Raw genomic sequence first — 23,840 nt, 5'->3', positions numbered from 1 at the left:
GATTACATACATATATAATATATATATATATATTGGTGTTATATAATTTACATATATGTGCATTTGTTTGCTCTGCAGATGTTCCAATACAAATCTAGAAGGTGTAGTTTCCGAAATACTGAGTGCCTTGTTGAAACAATTGACTGACTTGGAGAGACATGAAGAAGATCTACGCGCTTGTCAAAGTACAACTGAGAAGGTAAGTAAGAAATTTGTTGCATATACATATTATATATCGACGTTTTGTATGCGAAAACCACGGCTAAGAATACTTAATATATTTAACACTTGGTTTACCATTGGTGCTACCTTTTTGTGAAACAAAAAAGTGTTAAAGGCCTTAACTCTTAAGTGCTATGGAAGAAAATGTTTTAAACTTACATAAACCGTGCTTATATCTCTGGCACTCAAAAAACGTAAAAAATTTAAAATTCTTAACCCTTAGTTTAATAGTGCAACCAACTTTCATGCTAACCAGTGGCGAATACATAATTTATTTCAGTTTTTCCTTCAAACATATTGTTACTTCTTAAATACTTATGAATTTGAATCAAAATCTCCGATTTTGGAAGTCGGTTTTTACACCCAAAACATCTATCACCTGTCCGTGGATCCGCCACGGTTACTCTTATTGATTAAAATAAAAATAAAAATGTATTATTAGTTGGCTTGCATTTCATAATCAGAGAACTGTGTCAAAGCGTATTTAGTGCGCCCTCGTTTTACTTTCTCCCTCACAAATATTCGTGACTCGTTTTATTTTTCCAACAGGGTTCTTTACATTATATTTACTCTGAACAAATAATCTCGCATTCTAATTGAACATGTTTTGACATATTATTAAGGAACTCTACCTGATTAGCACGAATTGCGTCTTTGTACAACTGTAAACATACATACATATGTATAGTAATACATACACACATATATTTTCGAAGTTAATTCTCAGCCACATTGTATCAAACAAATCTGTTTTCATGCCAATTAAGCAATCCACAGACAATGTAAATATGTTAAGCTATAAACTTGCTAATGATATGCCCTTAATTGCTACATATTACTCTGTTGTAATGAAATTCAAAATCTATGAAAACTCCAATTATAATAATATTTTTAGTATTTACCAAAACAAGTTCTCACACAATTTTATAAAATTTAATTCCAGCCTGAACTCAACAAATTAGACTGCCCGACCGCTTCACAATACGCACAAATCCTCTGTCGGCTGGAGAAAAAGTTGGCAAAGCAAATTGGCCCCGAAGAGTTTCTGCAATGCAGCAGTAATGTGCTGCTCGACAAACAGGTGAAATATGAAAACAATGAATTATTATTATTTGCATTTACAAGTCTTTGTATTGAGAGCAACAAAAGTGGTTTATGAAAATTTGATACAAGCAACCATGACGAGGCAGTATGCCTTCCTTACACGTTTCACAAAATACCATATGCCTTTATATGCAGTAACTTTTCTATACTATAGCTGCAGAATTTATATTTGTTTGTGTATTTGCAAAATATTTTGAACGCGCTTGAGCAACTCTAGCTGCCTGGATATACAGTATTTTATTCGAACTGATTATGATTTATGTTAAACATATAAATGTAAAAAAGCAATGACTACATACCCTGCAATAAAATATCGAAACAAGTTAGGACTTTCGACTAAAATCGGACTAGCCAGAAAAGCATCAAATGTTTTCGAAAAAACATAAAATTGTAAAAAAAAACATCCAAATAAAATTTTCTCTGAAAGCTCTTTAACCAGATACAATAGTTTGGTATTTATTTTGAGCTAGCACGAAAATGTTTTATTACTGATTAAAATCTGGCAATTGATGAACTCGTAGAATATCTAGACGCTTATCTAAGAAAAAATTTGAAAACAACATTTAGATAAGGTTAGATTAAAAGTTTGATTTGAATAGAGACCTCATTTATACAACTTACAGTCGGGTCCTTCTAGTACCTAGAACTCCTGCAAATTTATTCATAAATTCCCTCATAAATCGACAAAGCGCACACACAAATTTTTTAGATGGCAAACTCCGTTTGGCTATGTTTCCTGTTTCTCTAAACTTATAACTGCCGAGATGTTTCAACCTCAGTCTTGCAAAAGCTGGATAATGGAGGATAAAGTGCTTGCATGTTTCCACCTAACCTTCTTCCTTACCATTTTGACAGTTTGCCTATTGGACAATGTGCTGTAAGAACTTCACGATAACAAGCGGAATCGTGGCAGGTACTTAAAGTGGCTGCTACTTCTGCCTGAAAGACACTTATGTGGCCGGGTAACCTAAAGCTAATCTTAACGTAGACATCTTTAGCTTCTACGTTGCAGTGGTTGCCTCTTCGAGCGCCCTCTACCATACATATATGTATATTGCCAGTCCTGCCTTATACAGCGCCCAGTCGTCACTAGAGCAACTTCTACAGACTTTGTTTAAGAATTTTCTGCTTGAAAATCGGATATCTGTTAGCTTCGCTGTCCACCAAACCGGTTTCCGTTTACCATTCTGAGTTTTCAGAGGACAGGGGCTTTCAAGAGTAGTCTGAACAGCTGGACGAGTTTATCAATCGCATTCGCAGATAGAATCGAGTACTTGACCGACGCAGTTGGAAAACAATTTACTTTCCATAAAAAATAGATAACTGGGGGCTTTTAAATACTAGCTGCGAACTAATTCAAAACTAACCGATTTCACTGCTTACAATAATAAAAATCTGTAAAGTTCCTATAACATACTTATACAAGTATGAGGTATATCTTTAATTGCCAAAAGCTCAAGGGCCATGCAACTGGATTCAATAAATTTTTCAATTTCAACCATCAAAGTGCTTCAATTTATGCCGAAACCGACATTCTTCATGCAAATTTCACCTGATACATTGATTGAATTTTCTTACGGAAATTTCTCATAGGCCAGAATATGTATTGTAGATAAAAAGCAAGAAGGAGAATTGTTAAGGAAGTTGTGCAAATGAGGTGGTCAAAAAGCTGTTATTGAAATAAATTCGAGTTCGTTCTAAATTGAAACAAAATGTGAGTGAATGTTGAGAAAGAAATTGTTCATCTCTAAAAAACTTGTGCGAAGTTTCAAAAATGAAGAATTGATTCATATAACTAACAAATAGTGAAGCAAATCATTCAATATTTAGGGGTTATTATAATTATAGTTTCAAATTTATTTGCACCAACTTTCAAATAGTATACTCGTATATGTAAAGGGTTTTAATATGAAAAGCTTTTTCCTGACAAAAATATAGTGCAAGGTCTGATATGGCCATTCGAAGTCTGTCGCTAGATTAGAACATGCTACTTTGTCTCGTTTTCATAGATTTCTGATAAAGAGAGTAAATTGCTGGATTGTAAACTCGTGCCAACTTTTTTACATAGCAATTTCGCCTACCCAACTCTTCAAGAATTGATTTATCGTCATCGGTTTTCATGTAACTTGTACGAAATTCTGCAAACCACTCACAAATATTCGCTTCGTCCAATGTAGAGCACTAAGAATAGCCATCAGCCAGTTTTTATACCCTAACCACCCAAGAAAACTTCCGAGACTCCATACAGTATATACATATACAAATGATCAGCGTGACGAGCTGTGTCGATTTAGCTATGTTCGTCTGTCGAACTAGTCGCTCAGCTTTTGAAATATTGGTCTGAAAATGCGCACACGTATTTTTCTCACCAAGAAGCTGGTCATTTGTTGGAACAGCAGATATTGGACAACTATAACTTATGGCTGGCATACAACAGACTACAGTACTTGTATAAAAACACCTTTTATTTGTCAAGGTATCTTCAAGCAATTTTGTACAGATCATCACCCAAGGCATTGCTATCATGACCGCGCATATTGTTCAGTTTGTACCACTATAGCTTATAGCTGCCAACTAAATTGAGCAATCAAAAGTAGAATAAAGATATTTGTATACCCTAAAAAATACAACTGTGAAGGGTCCTATAGCTTGGGTGAAATCGAAGTAAACGTTTTTTCTTGTATATATATTTTTTTTTTAACAAATTTTGTATTATTTTTCGAACAACCCATAATTGTGCGTAAATTTGCAATAGCCTACTGTATAATACAGTTACAAGTGCACCTTTCGTGTATGGATAAACCCAATATTGTGTAAGCTTCTTTGCTACATCCGGTTGCTAGCAGCCTACCATGTCTGTGTGTGTGTAAACGCACTATACACACATACATATATATATATATGGACACACACAACATTGAAGCAAACGAAATTAATAACTCTTTTAGAATTTTCATCACAGCCAGTTGGCAACAAATTCATCTGTGTAGGTGAGCGTACGGGTGTGTGTGTGACCTGGTGCAAACCAAATTTAATTAAAAGCGGCAGGGCAAATTTAAGACTGCTTGCGTAATTCGCATGTAATCAGAAATGCATTTTGGGCCCGACTGTGCTACTGTCAAGCTTTGAGTTTACTGTCGTTCTTATTTACCTTGGTTTGCGCACATGTATATATACATACGAGTGTGTATGATTGAGTGTGTGTATGTGTGTGTGTGTGAGCGTTGCGCATGCTTACTTATTTACATTTTATATATTTGTATTCGTTTGTAATCTGATTAAAGTGCCTGCTTTCGCAATGCAAAAGATCTGTCCCAATGCACTTTTTAATTAAAAGAATTACAAATTTATTACCGTTCGTTGCCACTTCATTTAAATTCACACACAAACGCGGTGCGACGCGCAAACAAAGGTAAAAGGTGAGACCGCCAATTCGTAATGAAAGGCAGCTTTTGCTGTTTGCCATGCGGTCCGATATCGTGCCTGTGGCTGCCTGCGTTGTGTGTGTGTGTGTAAATCCGTGTGTGGGGTTCAAGTGAGAATCAGCATCGACATTGGCTTCATTGGCCGCTCGGCAAGCAAGTCAGAGAGCGTGTAAAATAAACTTATTAGCAATTCTTCTTCTCATTGTATTCACCGACATTATCTCATATGTATCTCTTCTTGCACTTGTTCGCCTCAATACTAAATATATATATATACATATACGATATACATGTGTATGTGTTTATGAATTTTCATGCCTTGCTTTCTTTTTCTTTTTATCTTCTCGTTGGCGCGCAGAAAAAATGGGACCAACCGAGCACGTCGGGCGGCCCACCCGGTGTCCAGGATCCTAAGAAAACGTGCAATTTGGAGACCTACCTGGATTGGTCGGCACGTCTGCGCCTCTTCGTATGCAATGAAATATTACAGGTGAGTGACACGAACGTTACAAATGGCATGAAGCAGCAGTGTGCTTGCTAGTGTTGCCAAAATGTTTTCACATTTACGCTAAAATCAATATAACGGGATTACAGATTAATAGTTGATTTTTCCCTAAACAGAGATTGGACTTTTGCAGCATAACCTATTTGTTGTTTTGAAAATTTTCAGTGGTGAAATATTTTTCTAAAAAATTTTCATTTGCTTTTTGAAAAGTTTGCGAAATTTGATATTTAAAGTTAATTAGAAAAACTTTTTAGTAATTTATGAAAATATTTTTGCACAAAAGGAATTATTTTATAAAAAATTAAAGGCAAAAAATTATGCAAACAAGAAAAAACGTGAACTTCGGTCGCACCGAAGCTATAATACCATAAACAAATACGAAAAATTCTTTACACGAAGATCATTTTGATCGGTCTGTTTGTATGACAGCTATACTTGTATGCTATAGTAATCCGATATAAATAATTTCTTCGGGGATGGCAGAGTTGCTTTTGGTTATAATCTATGAAAAATTTCTTAAAGATATCTTGTCAAATGAAAAAGCTTTCTATATAAGCACTTGATTTTGAGCGTTCAGTTTGTATGGCAGCTATATGCTACAGTAGTCTGATAACGGCCGTACTGACAAATAAATAGCTACGTGGGAAGTAAAGGATGTGTACAAAATTTCAGAGCGATATCTCAAAAATTTAAGTACTTAATCTACCCAGTTCAGTGTATAGTTATATGCAAATCTCGAAGAAAAATTTACATATGGTTTACTAAACCATAAAATTAAATTAAAGTTACTTTTTGCTCATATACTCAGAATGTCTCAAAAGCTTTGAGCTGTCTTAACATGACACCAAAACAGCACTGAGAAATATAAAAGTTTCGGGATCACCACACACAACACAGAAATTTCTTCCATAGACGCGTGTGTGTTTGCACATTTACATAAGTGAATGTGGTGAGTGGACACATACTTGTATTGTAGCCTGCTTAAAGGAGCAGGTATGATTGTGCACGCGTGTGCAAACAGAATCAATTGGGAATACAGGTAAATTAACTGTTTCTACAATTTCCGTGCTGTTGTAGCTGATGAATGGGCTTAACATGCTGGAAGAGTAGAATTTACGACGTCAGCAATGTGTTGATAGCAGGAAGGACACGAGTGGATTGAAGAAATTCACGGATACAAATATAAACTTCGCTTAAGAGCTTCAGAGATCAACGTTTGACTGTTGTGGACCAATACGAGCATCATCTTAAATGAAGTTTAAGTTAGCGGTTCGTTTACTACTTGCTCTTCAAAACCAGCTAAAACAAACTGTGTATGCGGTTACTGTTAATAACACGGAGAAGCTTGTTCATAGACATATCAGAAGTATGTATATGTGAAAATAATTTAGCAAGTTTATCAAAACGAGCCTAGAATATAAGCCAGAGCAAAGTTTAAAGCAGCAACCAGCAGCAAGCCACAGCTCTGCATGAAGCCTCAGTTGTGCACAAAAGTGTTACCTAACCCCCAATTTCCAACAGCTCCTTCACCACAAACGCCTTTATTCACAAATTTATATATATTTAAACTCCATTCACCTACAATGCTTGGCAGCTGGCGAGTGCAAGCTATCAACAACGCCTTTCCGCCAATCTACTTCTCATTCACTGCACTCGCTTAATTTTCGGCGATATGTAATTTTCATTTTCATGAAATTTAAATCACATCAACGCCACTTCACAATCGCAATTCACTGCTGCAATTCAAGTCATAAATTCGGTCAGTCGGTTGCTTGTAACATGCCACAGGCTCCACAAGCTAGGCAATGCATATGCCTGTCAGGCAGCACATGCTCTTTCTCAATGCATACTCGGCTCTCATTACCACACTTCAGCAGTTTCCCGGCTCAGTCCGCGTCACTGCTGCTGCTGCTGCTGCTGCTTCTTGCAACATACATACATATGTGTAACACATACGCTTCCTTTACTTTAGCGTATAGCCCTATTTCTCTGCCCTGGTACCACATTAAACATTTCATATTCTGCTACTGGCCTTGTTGTAATGGAAAATTTAATTAAATCTGAGTACTACATGCGCGCTTACAGATGAACACACACGCGAACTTCTCACTTCAGTCACACATAGCCACACACACTCACACACACACACGTACAATTGCGGCGTTAAACACTGGAAGCAGTTGGCAGTCTGTAGTGGCCCATGGTCCGTAGCTAGTAGGATCAACCTGCTCGCATCCTTTTTGCGCTGTGTTTACTCATCGCCGTAGCAAAAATACTTTGCCTCTCTGCATAAATATTTTGTATGCTTGCACACACAAACACGCACATATGCATATGGTGCGAATTTTAGCTACTTAATGTCCTTTAAGCTAAAATGGAGCAGCAAGTTGGAAGTGTGCGTGCGTGTGTGCATACTGGTGTATAAAATATGTCACTCGTCCGCTCAGATACAAAATAATTCAATGAGGAAGCCAGTGTTTACAGAACTTTTTATTGTTTTTGCTCTTCTTAAAAGGAAGTGAATTAAAGTGACACAGAAGAAAAAGCAAGGATTTACGCTTGATCAAATGCAAATTAGAGTGCTGCAAGAAATATACGAGATCATAAAAGATCTTCAGTAAAGAGATTTATTTTGATTTTGAGCAGCCAGTTTGTATGGCAGCTATATGCTATAGTGGTCCGATCTCAACAATTTGTTCGGATTGTTATGGCGTTACCTGCGACAATAATCCGTGCGAATTTTCTTGAAGATATCTTGTCAAATATAATAAGGAATATATAAGTAATAAAGTCAAGCGGATGTTGGAAAATCCGAATATTAAATTTATGAGGACTTAAGAAAGTATTTCCCTGATTTGATCTCTAATTTCATACATTTAAGGCAAGAGAGAGTATACTGTTGCTGTTAGAAAAAGATTTCTTTGTGAATTTCAATAAGATTTCTTACATATTGACCGACAGATGCGGTATAAAGTCAACGGTAAGTTCGAAAATATTTAGATGAGGCATATGCTGGCTAAAAAAAGCATTGACCCGATATTACCAATCCCCGAATTTCAATACTAGATCTTACAGATTAACCGATATGTGCGGCAAAAACTCAGCCATATGCACTGAGCGCACATATTTGGTGACTCGGTCTTTGAAAATTTATAATCCGGCTTCGACAATTTTAGGGCGTAAGATAAAATACCTTGAGGGCACTATTATCTACAAAATTTTAACTTCATTGATGTTTGATTTGTAGACTGTAAAGTAGGGTGGAGCGAAAAAGAATTTTTTTTTGGCTTAGCCTGAGGGTAAAATTTGTAGATTATAAAAAAAGAAAATTTTAGGAAAAAAAATTTTTTTTTACCATATTTAGAGGCCCACTTCCAGGGGGTTTCGAGAGTATATAAACTATTGTTCATTCGATAGATTTATTTTAGTAATGAGAGAACGAAGTTGTAATTGTCCACCTGCCTGAACAAGGAATCTCTTCAACACGATTCTCAAGCTTATACAAATATTTCCTTCGCTTCGGCTTGCTAAATTTGCCCAAATGAACAGCAGCCACAAGCAAATATTAACGAATATATATATATGTATATGTGTGGTATATATATCTGTTTAGTATATTGTATATCAAGGAATGTAAATATGTTTGCACTGGCCAAAGACGCATACACAACTAAATAAGCCAAATTGAGTTGGAATGCGCTGTAAAACAAATTGAGAAATCAATACAGCCAAATTTACAAATCATTTGAAATGCTGCGGGCAGATAGACGGCACTGAATATTGCATAACAATTCGCTAGCCATTTGCTGTGAGTGTAGACACTTAAGTGCAAAGATATGTACTAGTGCTTGTAAGCAACTTCACAGTCACGTATCGGCCTAGTATAGCGATAATACACAAAATGGGTATATATGTGCATATGTTCTTACATTTGCACCTAAATCAATTCTGCTGGCAACGCTCGGTAACGAGGGCTTTGGCAATTTTGAGGGCACTGCAGTAATTAAGCTATTTACACCCTAGCGCCATATATGTATGTACAATGTACATATCGGCTTGAGCTTGAGTTGGTGTGGCGCTAGCGCTGGCAATTTATTCGTCACCCTAACTAATAACCACAATCCCAATTAGTGAAAGTAATACCAACTACAAAAGGCAATGAAGGTTTGCCGGCCATGCACCAAATATATCAAAATACGTATTTAATGTATTCTCAAGCACAGCACTAAAGCGGTGACTTTATGGAAGCATCAGGGCAAACACTTGCAAAATAATTGCTTAAATTTTAATTTAAATTGAATTTATGTAATTGCGACAAGGCGATTGAAATAATTGGATATTGAACTATAAATGCGAGTTAGATACATATATTTAGGAGTTGCAGTGTTTTTCTTTTTAAGTATCGAAAGTAATAACTTTCTTGCTCCGGTCCTCTCTCTTCCACTTTATTATGTCAACTATGATCTCTGATAGGCTAACTCCAGATCTGTATGATTACACAAGATTATCACGGAGTATCAAATGTTTGAATACACTATCACAGTTACAGAATTGTTCTACCGGAGGAATATTACTCAAAATATTTAATAAACTCAAAAAATAAAATATAGATAATATTTATTGAAAAAAAAATGTATTTTTAAACATGTGGTGTTCAAGAAAAAATTCAACGCATACAATTTAATGTTACGACCCGAAATTTAACTTTGTTATAAAGAAAAGTTTTTGTCATTATGTTCTAAAAACGATTTCGAGCAAGTAACTGCGAATAAATTCCAACCTACAGAGCCAATATGCGCTCATTTTTGTAGCAATTCTCTTCCACGAAGTCAATCATTTCGACGTCATCTGCGTACGCAAGACGACTTCATATAACTCCACAAAAAGAGTTCAGCGGTTTTAAATCGCACAATCTTAGAGGCAACGTCACAAGTCCATGAGGCGAAATAATGTGCTCACCAAAAATTCCCTTCAATAAATTGATGCTATCGTTGGCTGTATGGCATTTAGCGCCATCTGATTGAAACAAAAGCTCGTCCAGATCCAGATCTTCCAATTCAGACACGAAAAAATCTTTAATCATGGCTTTAAAGATTATGACCGGCCTCAACCAATGAATCCTTTTATCACTTTCTCTTCTATTGCCCGGGTTTTACCTGCCTGACATTGAAATATCTCGGTATACACACCTTTGCAGAACCTAGCGTAGTGACTGGGATTAATATTAAGCGCCTTAATAAATTTGGTCGATTCGTGAGATGATGCACTTTAAGGTGTTTTTGGGTAACACAAAAGACGAATATATGTCCAAGTGAGATTAATCGACTTTGAATCAACTTTACCTAACTTACCCTATGGCCCAACGATTTCTTCTGCCCATAGAGCAAACCAACTAGTAACTTTTTAAAGATCTAACTACGGTTTAACAATGGCATGTAGGTTATATCACTCCAAATGCGACAAGGTTTGGTACCTCAAGGTTTGGTACCTAATGGATTCCAAGTGCTATGTCGAGTTTGTCATATGGCAGGACACTCACAGAGGTAGCGCATTTATTTATATTATATTTATAGGCCGAACAGGGTATATTAAGTTTACCATGATTTTTGTAATAACCAAAAGAAAATGTCGTTAGCCTATAAAGTAAATATATATAAATAATGAATGAATATTATGATGATATAATGATTTAGCTGTCATAGTACAAACAGAATGCTCGGCAACAAGCTCTTGTATGGAAAACTTTTTGAGTTGTCGAGATATCCTCACGAAATTCAGCATAGGTGATGCTCCAAAGCAACGGTGCAATATTCGAAGAAATTTATCAAATCGAGTCACTAAAGCATATAGCTGCCATACAAACTGACCGATCGAAATCAACTTCGTTGTATTTGTGTAGGGTATTATAGCTTCGTTGCAAACGAAGTTAGCTTTTTTTCTTGTTTTAATATACATTATATACGTTATATTAAAACAAATACAATGAATACAAATTTAATAATACCTCCGAGTTCGAAGAGAAATAATGTTTAGTGTTGCCATATTTAAAAATACAGTTAAGAGTAAAAGATTAGTTGTTAAAGTCAAAAAATTGCTCAAACCTTAGTAATATAATGTGATAACTACAAAACCAAAAGAAATATTCAAATGTTTAATCACACAATCTTTTTCATCTTTCTCTCTTTTTTTTCTCGCAGTGTATCGGCATACGCGATCGCAGTAAAACGGTTGAATTGTGGAGTGGCGTTGCGCAGTACTGTCTGCTCGTGGGCAATTACAATAGTGCCACAGCAATACTCGAGTCACTGGAGTCGCCGCCCATAGCGAGACTGAAAATAACGGTAAGTGAATAACCATTGAGAATACTGGTAAAACCAGTGCGCAACTAAGAGCGCAACGGTTCAAAGCAAACTAATTGCCAACATGCTGTCACACAGTCAAGCGCACGTGCCATCAACACAAATTACAACGATAAATATGTATTTCAAATTCCAACGTAACAAATTTACACACGCAAATTTTATGCAAAAGCGACGTGACAACTATGCCGTTATAGATAGCTGCGCAAAAGGTCAACTTTATAGGCAGCTACAACAATATATAACGGCAGTAAATATATATGCGGCATGATAAATGCGCGCACTTAAACGAATGAGACTGGCTTGCATTTAGTGTGCGTAATGGAAATTAGCGCTAATTCAAATGCATAATTTTCCATGCTGGCAACACTTACGCCCAATTTATGTGCGCGACAGTCGAAGTGAAAAATCGCATATTTTGCGTGCACGAGTTCATATTTATTAATGCCGCAGTAGCTTATGCCGACATGGCAAGCGGAGGTGAAAGCGCGCGCTGTTGTTGTATGCGTCAGTGCGTTGGCTGTGCAACATTTTCGGCGCATCTATTTAAATTATAACAGATTTCATTACCGCATAGCGAAAGAGCAACACACACATGCCACGCGCTTAGTTAGCTGCGGCAGTCGCCACGCTTGTTAGCTAGCGGAAAGGCATTATTAGGAATTTGCGTTGTGTGCCACTGCGCTGCTTTTTGCCCCCGTTGACTTTGTTATGCGTACGTGCGTAATTAAATTTCACAAAGTACACAACAGTCAAATTATTTTATAACAGTCCGCGTACTGCGCTCCCTCCTGCCACAAGGTGCACACACGGCCTTCGCGCGTTAGAATTGCCACACCACTTACCACCACGCACACTAACCCCTGTGCTAACCTATTACTCATGGCAAATAAATATATTACGCAGGTAAGGCTGCGCAACAACAACCAAGCGGAAAGTGAAGCGCCTTTAAAACGCACACACACACATATACACATGCAAACATAAACAAATACTTATTTACATTTCGTGCGCTCGCAGCGCCACTCAATATATTTATTTACCAGCGCTGCTTGCTACAATTTGCTGCTGCTGCTGCTGCTGCGTGAAAGCCTACACGTCGTATAAGCCAAAGCACTTAAGTTGGTTGTTGTAACCTGAGATTTGCTGCAAAGGCACGCACTGCCACCGCCATAAAACACCGCTTTACGCCACACATAGGCGCAGTGACCGCGTCAGACATTAATAATTACCGTTTGTGCAGCGTTTGTGGCAATTTCCTTGCTTGCGCGCTTAGCGCCAACATTGCGTATACGCAATGCATATCGCCACTCATGCGAAAAGGTAAATGTGTATGCGTTACTTAACGGCCGGATTATATTTTAATAGTAAGTACGTGTGAAATTGTTGAAATAATAATTTGCTGTGCATTAAGTGCGCTTCCACGTAACGACGCTTGCTTTAGACGCCACCTTGTTTACTTATGTAAAAATGCCTCACACCCGCGCATTGGCATGTATGCCATGTGTGTGTGTGTGTGTGTATTAGCCAAGAGGCTTTCGTACTACATGTCAACAGCCATACACAAACAGTTTCTAGCGGATTTCATACGCAAATTGGTACAAGCTTTGAAGGTCGCTTTCAGTCATGGTCCATTGTAGATAATCATTGCTACAATGGGCGCCTTAATGTAGGCCATCTCTTTGTTATTTCCTTTTTCCATTTAAAGCTCAAGAAAATGCAGACACATTAAGGATTAGGCTTTTATTATGGAAATGTGTAGCAAAACCATTTGCATAGCGTCTCACTCTAGGCATTGCCTTAATGCCTAATTGTTGTCAAGCTAGAGAAAGAGTCTGTGAAAATTGTTATGAGTTGTATGTTCTACAGACTTTATATATACTAAATATAATCCGAAGATAATTATGTTTTGATGAGTAGCAACTGTAATAAGATTTATAAATATTCTACTTTTTGAATTTTGGCAAATGTGGCTTGTGGACTGATCACCACATCCAATTATAAAATATACCATAATTCCTCAGTGGTCTGCATTCATTTTACAATTGTGTGGCAATGTATTCTAAACACCTTTAGCAGCTTATTTCATTTCTCTTTGTTAAGAATCCAATCTCGCCAGCGATAGCTCTCCATTTTTTGAATCAGAAGCTTTCTTGACTACTATTTCATGACCTCAAAAACTCAGTTTAACTTCAGAGTAGAGATTTGCGTTTCGAGATCAGAATATAGACTCATGGAGTAGAATTTAAGTTAAGATTTGACGTATATTCATATTAAAATAGATAAGGAGGTAAAGTGGATGTCTGACGATGCACCTAGGCTTTAAACCACCAGGACTAAATTTCCCTTACTCCATTATGTCCTTTTTGAACCCACCCGTGCTTCTGATGAAGTTCATCAATACAAAAAGTTTTATCTATGCAACCACCGAGACAGCGTCAAGAATCCATCGACCGATAGTTGCGATTCTTTTGCTACAAAAAAATTTTATATTCGCATAGAAGATGTTCTGTAGTCTCTTCTTCTTCTAATTCCTGACAGCTTCCACAAGCAACATTGCATGGTGTTGCTAGTCTGTTGACGTGTCTGCCAATTTGACAGCGACCTGTTAGCTCTCCTACTGGAGTTCTTTCTTCGCTCCTTTTGAATTTTAATAGTCGATATGTGCGGTTCATATTCCATTCATGCCACGTTTGCCTGCTAGTTGAGTAAATTAGAGATCGACTCCACCGAGACTCAACTATATTTATAGCATGTTTGCCAATTAAATATCTACAAGTAACCACAGGCATATTTAATTTAGTTCTGTCTCAGACCCCAAGGAACACTAACCATTTGTAATGATTTTTACGTCACCCGGGGACTACATGGGATCTGCCTCGACTACACCCATCTAATTTTCCGATTGTGGGTGGTCTGCAAATTGGGCGTCTGACATGTTTGTCATGATTTTCACCTTCGCGAATCCTTAGCTGATCTTTCTGCCAATTTTCGCCAGGAGTTCTATATATCCCTTTATTAGTAGCAGTAGAATCTACATCGTGATCCTTTTAGTCCCTATATCAGGTTTTGCTATGGGGTCCTCGATAAATCTACTTCCCACCGACTTTTTTCCAGGAGATCCGAACTCTTTTAATTATTTTTTATTATTTTTGTTGATTTTGTTCATATTTTTTACCCACGAATGTAGGGGAAAGTATGTCCGCTACGCAAGTAAGACTATATTATTACGGAGCGCGCTTGATATCCGTAAGTTTCGTTGGAAACTGGGCTATTTATGGGCCTCAGCGAGATTGATCCTTGGCACGGGGTCACATGACACCTTAATGCAGCCCTTTTTGCACTTTTAATTGTTATCTATCATTAATCGATAATTTACAAACATTCCACAATACCAAGGCCTTAATGAAATGCTCACGAGAGACACGCTGATGTATTTGCGACTCCTTGAGGTTTCTCCTTTAAATCTAAATAACTTAAACACCTTTTAAAAACTAAACGCCTCGCAAACCCAAATATTTTTGAGTAAAAGTTATGCTAATTTACATTGCTGGGTTATTGATTTGTTCCTGAGAAGCTTTACTTTACCCAACGTTCCTGTGAAAGAGTTCAATGTTAGAAGAAAGACAACTATAAGAAACTGAAACTCTATAAGTTTTTATAAACAAAAAGTGAGAATATTCTACAAGTTTTATTTCAAATATTTAATTTGAAATTTGAGACCAATCGACATTAAATTTGCGTAATTAATATGGTATCAATTTCATTAACTCACATAATGAAGTCAAAGATATTAAACTGGCTTCGCAACAATTAATTAAAACAATTATGTTAAAATTAGTTTAGCCAAGAACTCACACCAGTTATCAATAAATTTATACTTCTATATTTAAACTAGTACTATTAATATTGCACATTTTGCGTTCGAAGAATTAGCTTTTTCGATTTAATAACATTTCCGCTTCAATTTAAATGCACACAAACGATAGAGTTAAAGTATCCGACACAAATACACACACGCACAAAACAACAAAGTGCACTTAAAGGGTTTCCAAGAACAAATACAACAACTATATGAAAAATAGTATGCCCTTACATGTGTGTGTGTCGCCGAGAGAGCTGCCATCGACTTTGCCACAACTTACATCAAGAGCATACTAGCTGAGCGCACACTTCCAACACATATATATGTATGTATATTTGTATCTACTGTATTCTATAGTAACACACATACACAGCAAATTTGTGTATGTGAAATTTACTACCACATACTTGCAATCCAAAGTGTTAGCTACTCGTACTGACAAAATATTGAGAAGAGCTGCGTCGTGAAAGAATTAAGTAAACGTATTAAATAGCAAGGAACTTACAAGCCCGAGCGCCAGTGGCTGTCAGCTTGCCACCCTAGCTGAACACGCAGTCTATTAGTGTGCCAGTCTGACAGCTAGACAGTCATCCTGACATAACAGCATACATTTTTACACGCTTTAACTAACCAACGAAACATATTTGCAGCTTGCAACACAACGTTGCAGTGCAATAAGGGTCTTCACTGCGTACAAAAGACATCAGCATTTGAACTTTTTTTGGTTTTTTTTTTAACTTTGAAGAAAAAATTTCATAAATGTATACTAAATTATTGTGCGATATTTAACTCTTAGAAGACTTGTAGCGATCTTTTAAATATTTAGTTTTATGTAACATTGGTTTTTATGCACGGATTGCGTAGATTAGATAGGTTTTGGACGTCTCAATGCAATTTGACTGAGATCAAAACAAGGCAACGAATTTAAAATATCCATCTTATAAATTTTCAAACTTGTGGAACGAGATGCATGAAATTACTAGTTATAACGGTATTTGCATAATTCAACCATATATTTTCAATAAAATGATACAGTCGATGAAAATCCACATCGAAAGACGTTGGTTCATTATATCCACCGCCAATGCTTGAAAAAGTCTGCGCTCTTACCCACTTTTTTCTCGAATGTCCCGACTTTGCTAGAACAAGGCTAAAATACTTTTTAACTTATGCTTTTAGACATACTGATAAAAAATCGGAAATATAAATATAGCACCAAAGCAGATTTGTAATCAGCTCAAGGAGATTTGTCGTTAAAAAAAAAAGAAATTTTAACTAGCTTTACAAAAGACTATACATAGCACACTAAGTATGATCAGCCTTCTAACCTAACTTAACGTAACCTAATCTTACCAAATTTACCTAAAAGATAAAATAACATGACTAACCGCAAATCAAACTATTCTGTAACTGTAACAAAACTTCTGAGAACAACTGCTGCCAAAAAGGTCTAACACTGCCTGCCAACCCCAATATTCAAATTTAAACCGCTAACTGCTTTATCTGCGGCACAAAAGTGTAGACCAGCGATTCTTGCACAAGTTTAAGACAAACATTCATGTCGAAATCAACGTTATAAAGATCGGGATGCTCCAAGAATCCGTACAAGCAATTTTATCGGTCAGATTGTATGTCAGCTATATGCTATAGTGATTCGATCTAAAAAATTTCTTCCGATATCGTAACGCTGCCTTGGAAGCTCGTCAAGTAAAAAAGTTTTTCGAACAAAAACTTGATTCCGATTGTTTGGAAAATATATGCTTGCTATGCAGAACTTGAATCCGATCTTTCAGTTAGTATGACAGTCATATGCTAAAGGGGTCCGATCTGAACAATTTTTTCGAAGATTATACCCTTGCCTTGGACACTTATATCAAATTTCATGAAGATACCTCATAAGATAAAAACGTTTTATATACAAGCACTTTATTCCGATCGTTCGTTTGTAAAGCAGCTATATGCTATGGTAGTCTGATCACGGCCGTTCCGTGAAATGAGCAGCTTCTTGTTGATATCGCAAAAACTGAAGGAATAGTTTGTGTATATAGAGACAGACGGATGCACAAACGGACATGGCTAAATCGATATATTTTATAATAATAATAATATGTATTTTATTGTCTTTGACGTTTCAATCTGGGTGTTGCGAACTACGTGGCAAACTTAATATACCCTGTTCAGGCTACAAAAATATACTTGAAAGGGATTTATTTTTAAAATTTTAACTTAAACTCACGTAGTTAAGCTGCCACGAATTTGTTTTTATTATGCAATTTTTTTTTATTTAAAAGGTGTGGGTGAGCAGACAAAATTCCTTATATAAATAATACGTAAAAAACTCTGCTATCATTAAAAATCCCATAACTTTTTAACTATTCAGAATAAAAATTTTTACATCGCGGATCCTTGTGTAGCATAAAATTCCGAAGAAAAATATACTGCAGTGAAATTTTTTCATTTTTGCAAATTCAAAAGGGTAGTTTTTTCTCAACCTAATGTACACTATATATATAGATATCAACTTATTTGCACATATAGCTCATTTCTTTCACCGAAAATCACTAAGTAGTAAAAACTTTTTTAAACGTAAAGTTACGCAAATCAGCGCTTTAACGCCTCAAAAACTGCAAAGTATATTGCAGAGAATAGAAGAAATGTCTCAGGCGAAAAAGAAACTGACGCGGCGCAACTCACTACCTACACGTTGATATCGCGATTGTAAGCAACACGTTATCTGTAGCAACACACTAACGCACACACCGGCGCACAGATCTGGAGACGAAGCAAAGAGCCACACCATGCGCCAACGCCAAAGCAAAAGCAAAAGCAACTTACTAAAGCACAGCAAAAAGCGCATAAAACGGCACTAAAATCAGAAGTGAAAAAAGTTGCTGAAATTTTCGCAATCACCAAACACGCACGCACACACAAAAGGCGTAAAACTGATAAATCCGACATGAGTGCTGCAGTTTAGTGAAGCTGGCGCCCTTGTCGTAGTTGTTGCTCGGCTTACATTTTCCTTAATCTAACGCAATGTGGCAGCCAAATTTTAAAAGCGTAAATAGTTTTGCTGCTACAACAACACACACTCCAAGAATAAACAGCAAACACGCTGTATGCTATTACAAGTGCCACGATGACTAACGGTAGTTAGAGCTGGCTGACACTTCAGCGAAAGCGCATCTTAAATGTGTGTCGCTTATGTGCACTTAGCGCGGCAGCAAAGACGATGGCGACAAATTGCATAGAATATGCAACACACGCCAATGCTAGTAATGACAGGCGCTGCTCGGCAATGGTGTTCCTCTGTGCGCACTTAACTGCCGGACGGAATGGAGAGATGAATGCTTGCCTCAGAAAAGCGGCACGCCGAATGCCGTTGCTGTGTTGTGTTGCGTCTGGAGAATTTATGGTAAGTAAGTAATGGGGATGGTGGCCCAAATATATTCAAAGCTACGCAAAATTTACAATTATCGCAAATGGCGGGCTTCAAATCGAATAAATTACTAATTTAAGCGGCAGAATGCATAATGGAGGGTCATACCTTTATTGCTTGTAAGTAAAAAGACTGTGGCAGAATTACTTGTAGTTGCAAGAGAAAGAGAGCGTCGCACAGCTTGCAAGCCATAAACTGCCGTGGCTTACAGCACATAATTACATTATTTTGTTAACATTACGCCACTAAGTAGGCAATTTGTATTGAAATTTTAGGTAAGATTCGATACCATAAATGCTACTAACAATAACGGTATGACGCTAACTTAATTCGGAAATTATTTACATAAAAAAGGAAGCCTTTTATATCACTAAAATCGTGTGTAAACTATAGTTTGTTACATGGACTGTGGCAGGACTGCTATTTTATTTTGGTGTTACAAATAGTCAAAAAAGATTTAAAAGTTTCAATTTTGTCACATGTCGAACTAGACCCAAGTGCCCCGAAAACAACTACCACGAAGGATAACGTAACAAAAGTTTGCGAGGTTGTACTGACAGACCGCTGATTGAAAGTACGGGGCTGAAGCAGTAAGCAGCTCAAAAAGCCACATGAAATATGTTGTTTGAGAAAGCTGTCGGCGCGTAGGCGGCTCATTTATTGACTCCGGATAACAAGCGGAACCATATGATCACTTCACAGCATTGTTTGATAAATGAGTTGCTGCTTCGTTTCATGGCAGTCGACGAAAAATTAATCCACTGATATACATCAGAGAGCAAGAAATAATCGGACGACTTGTACTTTAGCCAGCGAACCCAAGCGATCCAAAGAAGACTGTACCACTATTCTGAATTATTAGGTCGATTCGACACAAGATTGAAAAAAATTCGAACCCATTAGCGAAGAAGAAAGTGATTTTCCACTAAAAAATGCATCAGCTCAAACCTCCACCGTCAGCACGACAAAATTGGTCGAATTAGGTCAGGAACTGCTATCTTCCTTATTCTCCAGTTATTGGGCTCTATAACTTCTCTTTGTTTCTAGCCTGGAAGAAGTCACTCGCTGAACAGAAATCGGAATCAAATGAGAAGATTATCGCCTCCACGTAGGTTTATATACCATCGCATACCTCCAAAACGCGTACTTTTCGAACGGATTGCTGCATCCTTGACCCAGGGATGTAGTGTATCGACCCAGAAAAAAATTATGTCCAGTTATTAATCGCAATTTTTTGAAAAGCCTTGTTTTTTATAGTCTACACACCACCCAGAGTGGGTTGGGTTAATTTAAGTTTAGTTAAAATTGGGTTAAACATATTTTTTTATACTTCTAACTGTAAAAAGAAAGTCAAACATGCAAGTTTCTCCAATATCAGCAACAAAAAGGAAACACGTTAACTTTGGTTATACCGAAGCTAGAGTACCCTTCACAAATAAAAAAAAAACTTTCCACAAAAGAAATTAATTCGGATCGGTCGATTTTTATGGCAGCTATATGCTAGAGTTATCTTATCCGAGCAATTTATTCGGATATTATAGCATTGAATTGGATAATAATTCATAAGAACTTTTATGAAGATAGCTTGTCAAATAAAAAAGATTTTCTTATACGAATTTGATTCTAATCGTTCAGTTTGTATGGCAGCTATATGCTATAGTTGTCCGATCGAGAAAACTTTTTCAAATATTTTAGTATTTCTTTTAATAATAAGCCATGCCAAATTTTGTGAAGTTATCTTGTAAGATAAAAAATTTTTTCATACAAGAACGTGATTCTGATCATTCATTTTGTATGATAGCTATATGCTATAGTGGTCTGTTATCGACGGCTCGAAATTTTTAGAACAATATCTCAAAAACTGAGAGACTAGTTCGCGTATATACAGACAGACTGACGGACAGATGGCCATGGCTAAATCAACACAGCTCATCACGCTGATCCTTTATTTATATATTTTTGGGGTCTCCAATGTTTTCTTCTGAGTGCTACAAACTTCGTGGCAAACTTAATATACATATATAATTATACACTGTTCATGGTATAAAAGTAATACTAACACTCATAAAATGACTAGTGAACTAGATGCCAATACAAAAACAAGTACACCGGGATCAAAAGTCACTAGGAACTCTGCCATCCCATTGGACACTCACAACTCAAATAAAAATTATAAATTTACGTATGGTTGAGTCGAATATGCAGCAGCACCAACCCAGCTCTTACTGTCAAAATTTAATCTCTAGTTCGAAATCAAGTCGCATCATGCTTTATTATTTGTTTACAACGAGTTTCACAACAGTCAACCAAATCACATACGAAGAATCCAAACAAAAGCAAAATGGAGCAGCTAGAGCGGCATCTAATGCATTACATACGCTGAGTCATCAATATATTAATTAGCAAATTGCAATTAAATCATTGAATGCATTTTCGTTGGCAGCGCAAACAAGCTTCCACACACACACCACACACGCACACATACTTACATGCTTACATACTTGTATACCGGCGCTTCATTCGCCGCGCGTTCGCTTGCATTTCGATTGGTGGTGCCATAAAAAGGAACTGCCAAATTTCACAACAACAATGAGCATTCAACGACAGTACTGGCAGCAGCTTTCACAAAACTAATCAATTATATACGAATAGTTGAATGGTTTGTGCTAGTGGCCAGCACAGTTAAACTCGCTGCACAAACATACAAACAAGCAGAGAGTTATGATGTAAGTGGTTCGACAGCCATTTCCAGTGAAAATGGAAAATATCACTGCAGCACAAATAATGAAAGCGAACCAATACCAATACATAAGCGCGGGTGCTAGCCAACCGACGAAGCAGTTCGTGTGAACACACCAACACTTACAAAAGCGGCAGCGAGTTTTAGATTACAACTGCTGCTGCCGCACCACTCGCCTTTTCTAACTCTTTTTTTTTTCTTCTACTTCTGTTGCCCTGGCCAACGCTTCCTTTGCTGGTTATTTGGCATTTGGCATTATTTATGCCACGAATTGGCATAGCGACTGTCGACGGTGGAAGTCAGAATTGGTGGTCACACATACATACTAGCACACATACATTCACACACACTTGCATACCGGCATTCACACAAAGCGCAAGCCAACGCCAACCACATTGCAAATCAAATTGCTTGCCATTTTCGTACGTCACCATTCTACAGTGACTCCGTGAACCACCTAACCAGCTCTTTCTGCATAACATTTTGACTTTTGCTTTCATCGCCTTTGCTTTAGTTTGGCCAAAAGTGCAGTACCGTCCACCCACCCGCTCTTCGCCCACGAGCAGCTGTAGAGACGGCTGAAAGCCATAAGTGGAGCAGAATAATATCGTTGGTTCTATTTGTCGTCAGTACACATTGCATAGTTTGCATTTATATGCACACACACACACACACATATACATACGTACAAGTGTATGGATATCTAGTGTATTCATAACTTAGGTATATGCTCCCTCAGCACCACGCTTATATATTTATCTACACACATTAACGTGAGTGTGAGTGTATGTATGTATGGATGTTGCCGCGCCTTCACATGACGTCTCGCCGATATACATTAAATCAAATTAAATTATTTGCTCTGATAAACACATTGGCGCAAATATTGAATGCCGCTGGCTGGTGGCATGTGTGCGCACTCGCTGTCTGTGGCACTATATTCACCGTTCCCCCGCCGCTGTGCACCACAAACAGACCACCTGTGTCTGAAAGCGCTTCAAGTATGTCGCGCAAATAATTCAAAGGGTATTAAAAGTATATGCACAGCGCTTGCAATATGCCAAAGGAGCACCGCATAATTATTGAGCAACAATGAAACCGGTATTCGTCCTTTAATGCCAGATGTTGGAAGCTCGTAATAGATGTTCAGGATGCACGTGTTGTCATAAAGGGTTATTTTAGAGGTGTGACTTTTAGATTTCCTAATTATGGAACAAAAACAAATATTAATCATCAAAAGTCGCTCTATTGTTTTTCAAAATATTCTCCATTATTATCTATATAGGTACTTTTACATGCATTCTGAACGCATCAATCGTCTTTTCAGGTATAGAAAAACGTTGTCCACTTCGTTTATTTTTTCACGTACGGGAATAAAAGTAAGTCATTCAGTGTCAAGTCAGGACTATACGGTGGATGACTCATCAAATCGATGTTTTGAATGCTCAAAAATGCAGTTGTTTGAGACGATGTGTGAAAAGTAATCCTGGTGAAGAGTGATCCGTCTTGGACGGTTGGTTTTCCTGATTTCTTGAAAGACAACTGCCAAACAATTGATTGTGTACCACTCTGAATTTACTATTTTGCATTGTTTTAGTGGTATTGTTGCGACATATCCAGCTTTTAAAAAAAAAACAGGCAGCCATTTGCTTGTAAGTCATCTAGAAACACCCATACATTGCTATTTAATTTCTAGCTCATACGCGTAAATCCATGAATTATCACCTGTCAGATTTCATAGACATGTTTCGAAACACCATTTTCGTATTTTTTTTTTTAACATTTCTCTCGACCAATCGACATGAGTTTTTTGTGAGCTATGAGCAAATTATTTGGGATCCAACGTAAACAAACCTTCACGAAATTCATCTTGGAGTGATCTAACCCCTCGATTGAATTCGCCATATCATCGATAAATACTGGTCCTTAATGCAGCTTCATCGCCGAAAATTGAATAAAGTTCACCGATGCACTGTTGCTGAGTTAATCTACGTAAAAAGTTGTTAAAAATAATCGCGCGTAAATGTTTGCGTTTTAATTCCATATTTTGGCTGAGGTGAATATTCTAAGTTACTGTAAACAACACCAATAGCGCTCGTATGTCAAAACGTTCTTAGTATGTATAGCATTAAAAATTTCAAACTTTACTTTATTTCTGCACTATGAGGGTTACTAAATTACCAA

At 37.1% G+C, this 23,840-nt stretch overlaps 1 protein-coding gene across 1 annotated transcript in view; it reads left to right on the top strand.

Moving 5' to 3' along the window:
- LOC106619416 (uncharacterized) overlaps positions 1-23,840 on the top strand; it is a 152,743-nt gene that overhangs the window by 34,606 nt on the left and 94,297 nt on the right. The window contains exons 5-8 of the mRNA XM_036366519.2: positions 79-199; positions 1,166-1,303; positions 5,110-5,241; positions 11,454-11,597. Coding sequence (XP_036222412.2) covers positions 79-199; positions 1,166-1,303; positions 5,110-5,241; positions 11,454-11,597 — 535 coding nt within the window. The remainder of the gene's footprint in view (positions 1-78; positions 200-1,165; positions 1,304-5,109; positions 5,242-11,453; positions 11,598-23,840) is intronic.

The sequence above is a fragment of the Bactrocera oleae genome, chromosome 3 (genome assembly GCF_042242935.1).
Source record: "Bactrocera oleae isolate idBacOlea1 chromosome 3, idBacOlea1, whole genome shotgun sequence".
In the NCBI taxonomy this organism is placed as follows: Eukaryota; Metazoa; Arthropoda; class Insecta; order Diptera; family Tephritidae; genus Bactrocera; species Bactrocera oleae.
This window is presented reverse-complemented; position numbering and strand designations above follow the sequence as displayed.